The 14,286-nt window shown below is 37.3% G+C and overlaps 1 protein-coding gene across 1 annotated transcript in view; it reads left to right on the forward strand.

The window, feature by feature from the left end:
• Nucleotides 1–14,286, forward strand: part of RYR2 (ryanodine receptor 2) — a 564,826-nt gene that overhangs the window by 523,368 nt on the left and 27,172 nt on the right. The window contains exons 94-99 of the mRNA XM_055081210.1: nt 137–355; nt 1,855–1,985; nt 3,287–3,329; nt 6,208–6,341; nt 10,011–10,071; nt 11,659–11,805. Of these exons, the coding sequence (XP_054937185.1) occupies nt 137–355; nt 1,855–1,985; nt 3,287–3,329; nt 6,208–6,341; nt 10,011–10,071; nt 11,659–11,805 (735 nt within the window). The remainder of the gene's footprint in view (nt 1–136; nt 356–1,854; nt 1,986–3,286; nt 3,330–6,207; nt 6,342–10,010; nt 10,072–11,658; nt 11,806–14,286) is intronic.

A 14,286-nucleotide genomic window follows, 5' to 3' on the forward strand; every position in this document is an offset into this window, starting at 1 on the left:
TAGCCTTTGCTTTTGGTCTTTTCATCGTGCAGTGGTTTCACATCCAGCTGTTTGCTAAGACTGGGTTTCTTTTGTTTCTTGTTTACCCTGATGTCAGAGGAAATGAACTGACTGTACTTTAAATGATTTGAATCAGGTCTCCACTTCTTCTGTGGTTGAAGGAAAGGAGCTCCCCACTCGTAGTTCAAGTGAAAATGCCCAAGTTGGCAGCCTGGACAGCAGCTCGCCTAGAATCATTGCAGTTCACTATGTGCTGGAGGAGAGCAGCGGCTACATGGAGCCCACGCTGCGTATCTTAGCCATTTTGCACACGGTTATCTCTTTCTTCTGCATCATTGGATACTACTGCTTGAAAGTAAGATAGTAAGGCACCAAGGAACCTGTGCGTGTCCGCGTGTGTGTGTGTCTGTTGCACGTTGGACTTCTGGGGAAGCAGATTCTGAGATGGAAATTACATACACATAGTTTATTAGGGAATGTTCCATAAACATCTGCGGGGCAAGGGGAGGAAGCAGCATGGAGAAAAGGGAAAAGTGGGGCTACAGTAGAGACCCAACAGGGCACATCACAGGTCTCTGTTCTGAAGTTGAGATGCCCCCTTCAGGGTAGCCCTGGGCTGGGGCATTGGAGCTGGGCCTTTAGAGCTCCCTGGTGACAAGTCACTGGATGCAGGCTGCCCTGGGAAGGGGATGTGGCTGTCACATTGTAGTTCTCTCGCACATGTCAGTAAGTATTCACATATAGCCAGTTTCACCTATAATTTGACCCCACAGAAGTGACCACCCACTATGTCTCCTAGCAGTGCTCAGTGTAGTAGAAATTCTAGAAATACATCATATTGGATCTCTGAGAATCATTTTGGTTGTTTTGTTATTAGGTATGTATCTCTTGCTATCCTGGGCAGAAATGCTTCACCGTTTGTCACGTCACCCGGAAAATAATGGAGCTCCGTCCCTAGAGCCTTACCAAGGGAACAGTATAGTTTGGTGAATAGAACTCAAGATAGTCTCTCTGAGTGCTCAGGGCTGCCCATCACCTTTGCAAACCTCTTTATCTTTTCCTAGCACGACACCTTTTTACTGCAGGGCTTTTATTTCACTGTGCCCTGCTTCTGATTGGGAAGCTTCTAGAAGACTTTAGAAAAACCAGGGTCCAGGGTAAAAGACTAGAATGTAAAGTTTTGTTCAGAAACTCCTCCTCTACCTCCCTTTGCTTCCCCTGTTTTATTGGGGGGGGAGAGGGGATATTCTTGGATACTTCCAGAATGTCTGCATCTTTTTTGCATCTGTGCCTTGTGTAAAATCTGTCCATATGAAAAGGGAATCAGTAAATTCTGGAGACATTCTGGCAAACTGACAAAGATTTTTGCTGATGTTGAAATTAAAATTGATCTCAAAATAGCATATGGGCATGCTGAGCATGGAATTATTAAAGAGATTTCTCAAATAAAACTCTAAAAATTTTTTAGAAGTGTGCATTTTGGAACATTAGTGCTATGTTTTATTGCATCCATATATATTATATATGTATATGTAATATGCAAAAGAAAAGCAATTTGTATAATCTTTTTCTCTTTAATATTTAAAATTGATTTCATTAGTGCAATTATTTATGAACCTCTATGTGTTTAAAAACATATGCATATATATAATATCTATACTGTCTTTTGTTTTTTGAAAACCTCTAGATGCCTTCTTCTGCCTAAATATAGCTGATTGATTTTCACTCAGTTTTTACCTTCCTGGAAGTAACATGGGAAATGTTTCGTTCCAAAAGCTGTTCTGTAAAGATAGTGACCGCAAGAGATGCCAGTAAATCTAAACTAATTTTAACATGTTTATTTTTCAAATGTAGGTCCCACTGGTTATTTTTAAGCGAGAAAAGGAAGTAGCTCGAAAATTGGAATTTGATGGGCTTTATATTACAGAACAGCCTTCAGAAGATGATATTAAAGGCCAGTGGGATAGACTCGTAATCAACACACAGTGAGTAAAGAATGAGATGAGACATTTCTGGGCTCAAAAATTTCAAGACATAAAATACTTTGCCAGAGTTCTTGCAGATTTATCAAAAGTTTAGCAGAGGTGAATAACAGTTATATATTCAGCCAAGAAAATCAAAAGACTGAGCTCCATCAGTCTCTTAATGGATGCCATCAATTTTTGCCCTCTGTGTTCTGAATTCCTCCATCAAAAATGGCTTTGAGTCCATTTCCACAGCACTGATGGAACATAACATCCATTACTCAGTGTTCAGGGAAGTGTGTAGCTGGAGGTACATAACCTGCAGTGTGGGGTTGTCTCATCTAAAAGCATAGAGGAAGCCAAAATTATTCATTAAGGAAGGAGTTGTAGCATGAAAGGCAAAAATATTGAATTTCACACTTTTAATCTAAGTTGGAAATTTTCAGTTGGTATCATCCAGAGGCAAAGCATATAAGTAGCTAAACATTATGACATGTAAAATATAAGGCAGAAAAACAAATACTTTTCTTTATACTAAGTATTTTGCCTTGTGAGGTCTAGATCCAAACTACTAGCTGCTGCTGCAGATAAAAATCCATCACAAAAGTCTAATTTTACACTATTAGAGGTATTAGTGATACAGTATTTTTCTGTAGTTTGTACTACTCAAGAGTGAAGTAGCTTCTTTTTATTGTGATTAGTTTTGCTTATTCTTAAAAAGTTATGATTTCTAATAAGTTCTGCGTTTCCAAATGGGGGTGATTTGTTTGTGTGTTATAAATGTTTACTGTGCTCAATATTTTGTTTAGCAACTCTAAATCAAATCATGTCTGTCCCCTTAGGTGAACTCTATATTAGTTAAGATGCTGGAGTCATGTGATGGTATTATGCTCAGTTTCCTTAAGGATATCTAGTCGGAATGAGATTTTTTTTTACTTCCTAGGAAAAACAATGACAGTTTTAGATACTTTAATTTTTAAAGACAATTGACAAAGAAATGTATACATTAACACATTATACATAAAGGAAAAAATATAACAAGACTGCTTACTAATAAATATGCTCATATTCGTCTCCATTACAATATTAGCCCGTAGTCTCTTTTGTGATTTACAGGTATATATTAACATTTAAAATAATATTTAATATACTTATGATAGAAAAATTATGGGATAAGATGGGGAAAATTCATTGTAATTTTTGTGAATGGAAGAATATATGTTTACATATTATTTTAAGTATTTTGTTTATTCCAAAAAATATATTGTTATTATTATTCTTTTAATGATACTATTTTATTTCTATGCTTTTATATCTCTTAGGTCATTTCCCAACAACTACTGGGACAAATTTGTTAAAAGAAAGGTAATACTACCTAGAGGGCTTACATTTTCTATTTTTTTCCTAGAGTGCAATTCAGATTTGAATGTGCTGTGGCTCATATGCAGGCTGAGATACTGAGGCGTGCTTTGTCTGTTAATGTCATTTCAAAATGGAAATAGGATTCAATATGAATTTCAAAAATTTCATAAGAGATCCATACTCTGCAGCTAAAAAATAAATAAGCATTGCTCACCCACCTGTCACCTGACTCAGGTGACTAAACAGTGCTCAGTCTGTACCTTAACAAGAATTGGTAAGAATTTTCTCTGAGATTGTTCGGGTAACCGAAATTGGCTGAAGGCTCTTTTTCTGATAAGACAGCTAAGTCACCAGGGCTGGGATCCTCCCTTACAATAAAAAAGTAAAGTTGTTGTATAACAACAAAGGACTGAATTTTATTTACTTTTATATAAACTTCAAAGACCTTTTTATTTTGATAAAGTTTTATTCTTCTGATGCACACTGCATCAGAGCGTGATAGAAAGAACACAAATAGGAGTTCAGCTATGGACTCTGGCACCTATGTCGCCTCTGGTTTCGAGAGACAAGGATTATCTCTGCTCTTCCTACCACCCAGGATTTAATGTAGGTCACTTAAAAATGATAATAATAATAATGCATGTACCAGTACTTGTACATTGTAAAATACAGTAAGCATTATTTTATAGCTCCTTTTTATTCCTTGAACCCTCCAATTGCCAAACTGAATCACTTCATGCCACATACCATAATGAGTTGTAGCTCCAGTGTATACGGTCTAGGGTGAATGGCCACAAATATCTGCCGAATGAAGTGGTCTTTTTCCCTTTGATTCTACCAGTTGAGAACTACTCATAGGGTGGCTGGTGATTAGCAACTGCAAATTTTTTGTTACCAATCTGAGGGGAGATAGAGAGTTTGCCAAGAATTTAAATCAAGTACATTATTTTAAATGAAGCACATTAAAAATTAAAACAGAAACAAAACAAAACAAAAAAAACCCCAAGACTTCCTAGTTGGAAGAAGCAGTGTGTTTGTTGATTTTCATTTTGGTGCAAGTTTTTGTCCCCTTGTGACCACAGAGTAGTAGCACTGCACGAATGCAGATGAGTGCATCCAAATTAGGCCAGAGCTCTGAAAGAATAATTTTTAAGTAATGTAAAATAGATAATTTGAATATTTTATTCTTATTAATTATTTAACAGTATAAAGAAGCAGCTTCTAAATTATTAAAGCAAGAATTTCTCTGAAGGACACGATATCTCTAGAGTCAAATAGACAAACAGATTGTAATTGCAGCTGAGACAATCCATAGCGTTCCTGCTCTGAGGTCCAGTTTGTTCTGGGCGAGAATGCAACCCCTAAAGCACTCCCACTCAGATCACCCCAGCCCATTTTCAGTGCTGTGAGAATAATGGAAAACAAATTGTTTTAATGAACCTAAGTAGTGTACGTTCATAGGCTTTTTAACTACCGTTTCTCTTTTATGTTTTCTTTTAATTTACCTGATTGTATACATTCAGAAAAAGCTCGTTTTTATTTCTGCTAATCCTTTCTTTCTTTCTATTTATGTATTTTTCCTTCATCCACTCTAATCTTCTACTTTAACCTCCCCCACTCCTCCTTAGCTGGTCCACAGTTCCCTTGTTTCTCCCATATTCCTGTTCCTTGCTTTCTTTTTCCTCTCTTGCTGCCAGTTCTCTCTTCTCCTGCATTTCTTTCATTACTTTTCCTGTTGCCTCCATTTTCAATGATGTGCGAGATCCTCATGGTATATAAACTGTAGGCCAAGAGTCGCTATATCAGAGACGGAGGTACTGAGCTCACAGGTGATCTGTTAGCCCACGTCTAAGCCCTGACCTAAAAACCCAACATCTGGGCAAAACCCAGACAAATGTGACAGAAGAGAGAGGGGCAAGGAAGCCAAGGGGGGTTGCAAAGAAGTGATTCTAATTATGGACAAGGAATCCATTCTAGGTAAGAATTAAGCTGAACACCTGTGGATGGTGACAAGGCTCCAGGTTCAGGTGTTATCGAAGAATGGCTGGAGTCAGGATACTATGGGGGGAGTTGAACGTTTGCCATGGCGACCACAGAGGGGATACCAGCATGCCGTGGGCAGCCCAGTGGCATACCGTGCTCTACGCAGAAGATCTTTGCTGGGAGTCAGCCTTGCCTGGATGCTTCCTCACCCCATCTCTTGAGAAGCTGAGACTGGGCATGTTACATTCTCCAAGATCAATTTCTTTATCTGCAGAGTAGGATGCTAACAACAGGAAACTTAGTTATTGTAACAGTCCCATGAGGGAAAAGCAAGTTAGACGTCATAGCATAATTCCTGGCACAGAGTATGAATTTGGTAGCAGTTACTTTATTCCATTTTTGTGGTATGCGGGCCTCCCTCTGTTGTGGCCTCTCCCGTTGCGGAGCACAGGCTCTGGACGCGCAGGCTCAGCAGCCATGGCTCACGGGCCCAGCCGCTCCGCGGCATGTGGGATCCTCCCAGACCGGGGCGCGAACCCGGTTCCCCTGCATCGGCAGGCGGACGCGCAACCACTGCGCCACCAGGGAAGCCCTACTTTATTCCATTTTCTCCCACCTCTTTACCCATTTACTTGAGCCCATCCTCTTTTTGCCTACCTTTCTCTCTTGCATAAGAAATCTTGTTCTTCAGCTAGGCATTATTTAAAACGCTATAAGTTCACTAAGACCTTAAGCAGTGTGATCACAGAACATGAGCCGTTAAGTTAGATGTTTAAGTGAACTTGAAAGTAAGACAGATATATACTATGTATAAAAATAATTAGATGTTTGTATGTGTATATAATGATGAGATTACGTAATGGTGGAGGCCAGTAAAATGCTTTTTTTCTTGCCGCAGGTTATGGATAAATATGGAGAGTTCTATGGCCGAGACAGAATCAGCGAGTTACTTGGCATGGACAAAGCTGCCCTGGACTTCAGCGATGCCCGGGAAAAGAAGAAGCCAAAGAAAGACAGCTCCCTGTCGGCCGTGTGAGTGTTAATTCTGCTCTATCCGAGGTCTAGGTGGAAAGGAGGAAAAAGTAATACACTTCTGAACTTGCTAGTGCATTGATTTCCTTTCCTTCAGTGTCAGAGGAGTAGAGATGAGAGAAACAGAGAATATGTAAAGTCTGCTTTTGTGCTTCTGGGTATTTTTGCACTATGGAATCAGTAGATTTAATCTATTAATTTTTGAAGGTGACTTTTTCATTATTTATACATAAAGCAAGAAAAAAAGATTTATTTTATCGATTTGCCTTTTTATCCCTAAATGCCACTTAAGTTGAAGTCAAAGATGCAAAAGCATAATATTTGACTTGTTAATACTTCCTGTTTGAAAAGAAGTTAGTTTTCTTATTTTGGAAAAGGGAGCTATGTAGACCTTTTATTAGAAATGTTCAAAGTTCATATTCTTTTATTACAATTGTGTTTTATTTAAATAGCGAAGACTTGGTATGCTGAAGTACTGTGCTGTCATACTATTACTTGGAAAGTTTATTTTAAAATGAGGCACTCTTATACAGTGCTTGCATGAAATAATATGATATAATTAGAAGGATGTAAACCAGTTGAACTGAATTCACCTGAGTTTGAATTTCACATGCACGTATAGTGTTAGTATACATACATATATATGTATATATATATACATCTGTATCTGTCTTGCAAATTTAATCAACTATAATTCTAGAATTACAGTTGTAAAGCCTACATGCTTTTTAAAATGTAATTTCTTATTGTAGCCACTTAACGATTTTAGAAAAAAACGTAATCGTTACCTTCCCTTATCTGTGTATTTAAGGTATCAGTCAATTAGGTATGTGATGATTTCTCTGAAAACATAAATATTTAAGGTTCTGTAGAGCAATGTTAGTTTGTCTTAGATAACTATTTTAGTTAGCATTAAAAAAAACCACTTTGGCTGATCTCTTTGGTCATATACTTTTTATCTCTCTGAAACCTTGTTAGAGCTAGTTGGGTCTTTAAAAATAATGTGAACCCAGTTCAAAAGTAGTTAGATAAGCAAATATATAGCAAGTTATGAATTTAAATTTAAAATATTACCTGGGTACTTTAAGAAAACAAATGTGGTTCTTAAAGAAATGTGGTCACTGTACGTAAGATGAAACACAGTTGGCAGCCCTTAGACATTAAGGCCCTTATGTTAGAATATCATATAAGGACTATGGTGAGAGGGGGGCTGCTGAGTTTCTTACTAGCATTTTCAGATCCCTGATAACCAATGTAGAATTCAATAGTTTTTCTAAATTATGCATTTTCCATGGTCATATTTGTGACTCTAGAAAATGTCTGAAAAAATAGAAGGAAAGTTTAGACTGTTTTTTTCCTGTGAACAAACAGTTTTAAATTAGTGCAATTTTCCACTGTTTTACATAGTAAATGTTTGCAGGTTTGACCCCTAGCAAAGTACCAAGAAATTAATGTGGCTTTTATTAATACCTTTAAATATGGATAATAAAATTAGAAGAATAAAGATCTAGTAAATAACACACATTACTAGGAAAAAATTTACATGTAGTGTTCCTTTATTAAAGTGTTTAGAAGGATGGAGTTTTAAAAGATTATCTGTTTTCTATATGAATAGTATCTTAATGTAAACGTATGCATACAAGGATGATTCATGTATCTATGTGTGCATGTATTTATTTATCAATCAGATACATAGGGCTTGGGATGTGCACATTTAAACAAGTGGCCAGCTCACCTGCTGGGGATAGAATGGCTGCCAGCAGCCAGAAAGGCTGCATGCTTCTTCATGTGTGTCTTTATGGAGTGAGAGGAGAGCTTATAATCTCAAAACCGTCTAGCAAAACTCCTCAGCTTCTGGCTTCTAGTTTACCCCTGAACCAAGCCCTGTGGCCAGGTTAATGCCATGCCCTGATTGGCCTAGATCACCTGTGCTCCATCCCTGGGGGTGGAGTCAGCTCCGCCCAAACAGCATCACTGCCACTACTGGTGAGAAAAGAGTATCGTATACTACAAAATACTCTTAATGCTGTTGGTAGGAAACTTGCTACCCTAATGCATGACAGGGATGGAAAACAACTAATCATAAGAACAAACTTTTAAATAAAGTTAGAAACGACCATGGGAAGTTCAGACATCCTGATATAAACCCTTAGTTTGTTTTGGATTGCTTTCATGGGAAATAATCATGCTCTCATGCGAATTATCCAATGGGTTTATTTTTTTTTCATCTCTTTCTTTTTTAAAGAAATTCTTATATTGAAACCCATTGTAAATATTCATGAAATTTTAAAAAATATTATTTAATAATAAAATTAATTATAACTCAAAGACTGCTTTATTTCCTTAAAAAAATTAAACCTTAACTCTAAGGGGAAAAGTCTCCTAAGAAGTCAGCTTAGATTATCAACTATTTATCATTGCACTTGTAATTTAAGATTGGCCTAATTAAAAGAAATGATTAAAGAAGTAGTTAAAGACTAAAACAGTAAGTCTAGAGAAGCCTTTTTGAACATAACACTAAAATTATATTATTATCATATCAATTCCCTGGAATGTTGCAAAGGCTAACAAAATTATAATTTCTAGCCCCATAAACCAGTGACAAGTTCTGGAAAAAAGTGAAAATTAAAAAGTATATTTTAGGGCTTCCCTGGTGGCGCAGTGGTTGAGAGTCCGCCTGCCGATGCAGGGGACGCGGGTTCGTGCCCCGGTCTGGGAAGATCCCACATGCTGCGGAGCGGCTGGGCCCGTGAGCCATGGCCGCTGAGCCGGCGCGTCCGGAGCCTGTGCTCCGCAACGGGAGAGGCCACAGCAGTGAGAGGCCCACGTAACGCAAAAAAAAAAAAAAAAAAAAAAAAGTATATTTTAATACATGTATATTTTAATCTGCAAAGATCATGAATATTTATGTTAAGATTCACTCATTCAACATTATTGAGAGACATTAAATGTATGCTATAACGTGCTTGGTGCTGGGGATTTCACAGACTCGTGGGGAAGGCATCAATACACATACATACGTACACACCTACTCCTGCAAAACAACATGGGAAACGATTATAAAGGCAGGTGTCTACAAAGCGCTGTGGGAACCAAGGGGAAGGCTTAAATTCCTTCTTGGATAGAGAAGGAAATAGAGAAGGGGCATTTCTGAAAACGATAGGAAACAAAAACAAAATGATTAAGCCCTTTCACTGGCAAAATCAGTACAGTTGTAAAACAAGTGTGGACATTTATGCAAGTTTTTATTAGTTGAACTAAAAATTATTCTGTTGGGATGCAATTATGAATATATAATGAAAGTTCGGGAGGAAACTTTCGATATACCTATGTTAGTTAATTTAGTAGTTTCCAGGAATAATTGTCACATATAAAGTGTTTATATTTAATGTAGAAAAAGAAAAGACTATTTTTAAGTAATAGAGACATAGTGAAGCTTTGTTTTGTTTTCCAAGATTCCTCTTAAAAAAAAAAAAAGATCACAAAAGTCTGGAGTACATTTTCCAACAGAGCTCTCAGCTCTTCCCTGGGCTCCCGAATTAGAACTAATCTCCTGAGATGGTTGCCAGCCCTGCCCCATGGAGAGTGAATGACAGCAGGCTTTTGCAAGCCTGTGAGTCTCTGCTTCATGTACATATCTACAAATTCTTTTTTTTTTTGTCTTTCCAGGCTGAACTCTATTGATGTGAAGTATCAGATGTGGAAACTAGGAGTCGTTTTCACTGACAATGTAAGCCAACTTCATTACCACAAAGTAAAACGCACTCTGATTAGATGAGTTCGTTGGGCTTCAGTGGCTGGAAAGATGGCTATTTAAGAAAGCTACTTAAATATCAGTTCGTTTATTACTGACCACATCTGAGAAAGACCCAGAGAAATATATGATTAATCAGCCCATATATCATTCCATTTCTTTCAGTAGCTGAAAGATTAAAATAAAAATATATTTACACGAGAAAATGAAATGGAGATGCAAATTCGTGTGTATTTTCATTCAGATTTTAGTTGAGCAGTCGCATTCTTCAAAATTTTTATAGATGTCAGAAAGTTCCAAATAAAGTTTTTAAAGTTTTTTTTTTAACATTAATTGCAATCCATTTGTTTCTTCCAAATAAAGTACATTAAATTACTGTGCTCTTTTTCTTGATGGATCCTTCTTTTATCAAAGAGCATAAGAGCCTCTGAGTTAAGCATAGGACCCACGTATATATCCAAATATTATGAAAAAAAATCACCCATGACTAAAAGCCACCAGCTGTCAAGGCAGAGAATCACATTATACTACCTCGTTGGCTCAATAGCATGACATTTTTGATTCTTAGAAATTCCAGTTTAAATAACTGTACTGTCAGTGTTTTTGTGCTACCATTTGCTGGCTATGGGAAGTTGCTAGAGAGAATCATGAAACATGGCTGAATAGATGGACTACAGTTTTTGCTGTTAGATCTCAGCCCATCCCCTCATTACTGCTTCTTAATTCTTTTACCGTCTTCTCACACCCCCTACAGAAAGGATCGTAAAAACCTCCCCTAAGGTCTTCTGCTGTTCTTGCTGCCATGCTTTCTTCGTTGGACATCTCATTTAGTCTCAAAATCTCACTCTAATTTTAGCACTTTTATAGTGAACCTTAGTTCCATTCTCCTAAAGACCTGTGACAGCCCTCCCCGCAATACTCCTGCCTCACCCAGCTGTGGGCCCAGAACTCTGGGTATCTTAGAGAACCCTCTGAAGAGCTCAAAATCAAGTCTTGAAGTATCTTTTAGGACTGTCAACTGTTAGTAAGGTGTCTTGCAGCTAACTTCTCACCTAACAATAGAAGCAACTCCCCTGAATAAAAAGGAGGCCACCCCAACTCAGCCACATGTGGCAACATCTGGAGACATTCTTGGTTGTCATGACTGGAGAGGGGGAGTGCTACTACCGGCATCTAGCGAGTAGAGACCAGGGATGCTGCTAGCTAACCATCCTACTATGCACAGGATGGCATCCACAACCAAGGATTATCTGGCCCACACTATCAAGGGTTGACATTAGTAAGTTGCTGTTGAGTAGTAAGTCAATACATTTTTCTCTGTGGGAGGATAAATAAAAAGAGCCACTCTGATATAAAGGAGAGAATGGCATTGAACCTTGCAGAACAGCTAAATCAAAATAAAATACACAAACAAACTGATATAACTGATTGGAGTTATATAAATCTTTAGTCTAAGAAGATAAAGTCAGTGGAGTGGTTATCACAGAATGAGAGCAGAGTAGTTTTTGACAATAGTATGTATTCTATTTTCTGAGATTATTTTCTCTCATTTTGTCTTAATAGTCCTTCCTCTACCTTGCCTGGTATATGGCCATGTCCGTTCTCGGACACTATAACAACTTCTTTTTTGCCGCTCATCTTCTTGACATTGCTATGGGATTCAAGACGTTAAGAACCATCTTGTCATCAGTAACACACAATGGCAAACAGGTAAAAGTTTATGTTTTCCTCCCTCTGCAAAAACGGAAAAAGCAACAAATATTCTAACAGAAGTTAACACCAAACCTCAAATGACAGTGTACAGTTTTAAAGACTTTTGTGAATAGAGGATCTGTACTTTTTCTCCTATAAACCATGCAGATTTGTAGTTTGAGAGCCCCCTAGACCTACATTCAAGTCTTGGCTTGATGGATGAGCTGTGTGACCTTGGATAAATTATTTAGCGCTCTCTTTTAAATCTCAACTCCCTCATTTTGTAAAATGAGTACAATAAAAGTACCTACCTTATAGGGGTTTTGTGAAAATTAAATAAAAACAGAAATGTGGAGGTCTTAGCACAGGCTCCAGCACATTAAACCCTCAGGAAGATAGTTATTATTTTGTTCCTAATATGATATTTGCTGTATCTGATACTGTGGGTAAACCAAAATATGTTGCAACATCCTAACACACTAGCTATATTAGTAATAAAACCTGAGATGCGGGCTTCCCTGGTGGCGCAGTGCTTGCGCGTCCGCCTGCCGATGCAGGGGAACCGGGTTCGCGCCCCGGTCTGGGAGGATCCCACATGCCGCGGAGCGGCTGGGCCCGTGAGCCATGGCCGCTGAGCCTGCGCCTCCGGAGCCTGTGCCCCGCAACGGGAGAGGCCGGAGTGGCTGAGCCCGTGAGCCATGGCCGCTGAGCCTGCGCGTCCAGATCCTGTGCTCCGCAATGGGAGAGGCCACGACAGAGGGAGGCCCGCACACCAAAAAAAAAAAAAAAAAAAAAAAAAAAAAAAACCTGAGATGCTACATTCTTAATATAATATAGTATTTTAAAACTGGATATTCATGGGCTCTTTTCTCCACTTTTAAATTGGGCAAAAAAGAATAATAATGTTTCACACTTGACAAGGTCATGCTTACTTGGAGAAAAGCTGGCTTAATTCCAGATAATCAGCTTATGTTCTAATACAACCCATTTGTAATGTTAAAACTTTCATTATTAATAAACCTATCAATTCATTCTCTATTTATCAAGTGTCCAGTGGGAGGTAACACATTCTGTGTTAGTTATTTAGAGTAACAGAGTCCTTCTTTTCCAGAATTTTATAATCCAGCATACTTTAAAATCAGTGCCCTTCCCAAAACCTTGAACTGTGTCCACGGTTAAATTCCCATTATCATGACCTTCAGTTTTCTAAATTTCAGCACAACGTTCTTATATATGTCACTCTAGTTTCTGAATATGAGCATGATATGCATGGCACGTCATGAGTCCGGTGACAAAAGTGTACTATGCATATTCATTGGTCAATTAGTAAATTGGTTTTGAGCTCCCAGTATGTTCGAAGAACTGGAGATGCTAAATCTGTGCAGTATTTTCACACACAAAGTCTGGCACTGCTCTCCATTTCTGAACTTCCGTTTATTTCTAAACTTTATTCCTTCTCTTTCGGAGGTATCAAATTTTCATATAGAGCTTAAATAGCCCTTATAGGTGAAACACGCAGAAATTTACAGTGGCCTTATACTTAATTTATAGAAGTGAATTAAGCCCTCTATTAAGACAACATGTTTTTTCCAGATAATTATGAAGTGATTTTTAAAAGACAATATATGCTGACACAGTTAAGAACACCAGGGGTATGTTGTAATCAGATGAAGTAGACATAAAAAATAATGCATTTTAGTGTGTTTAGAACTTCTGTGATAGAACCAGCAATGTATTAAAGTCATATTTTAAAATATACATATTCATATACAAATTCTATGTATATTCATATATATACATATTCTATAAAATATATGTTTATATATACATATATATGCATATATATACATGTATGTAAAGTATAGTTTGGAATTAAAGATTACATAGAGCTGAAAAAAGACCTTTCAAACTGCGACTTTTATTTATACGTTGAGAAAATTAGCCTTCAAAATAGTGTTAGTTATTAGCTATTAAAGTGTCTTTCCCTTTGATCATTGGTTTATGTTAACAAAGCCAGACTTCTTAGTTTTATTTTTTTAATTTTTATGATACACATTATTAACAGTCGTGCATTTCCAGATGTTAGAAGCATTTCCTATTTAGTTTTAGGATGTGATTGAAAGAAAACGTGATTTACAACCCCTCTTACTCTCATAACAAAAATGAGAGCGTTTTGGTTAGGAATGTAAATTATTTAAAGGGAATAGAACTTATAAAAAGAGAGAATGTATTTATTGTAGTATCTACTACCAAATATTTAGATGATAGAAAAATGAACATATTAAGCTGCTTATTAATAGTATTAATATCAATTTGGATATGAAACTAAATCAGTTTTATTCATAGTCTAGTTATAGTATGCATTTATTAGCCAATTAAGTAGTCAAGTTTTACATAAAATAAACTGGCAACTTGATAAAATATAGAAACTATGAAAATAGATTTCCCCACTGGGGGGATAAGAAAGGTATGAGGTGTGGATTCCATTAGCTTTTAGTC

This window comes from Physeter macrocephalus, chromosome 20 (assembly GCF_002837175.3).
Source record: "Physeter macrocephalus isolate SW-GA chromosome 20, ASM283717v5, whole genome shotgun sequence".
NCBI lineage: Eukaryota > Metazoa > Chordata > Mammalia > Artiodactyla > Physeteridae > Physeter > Physeter macrocephalus.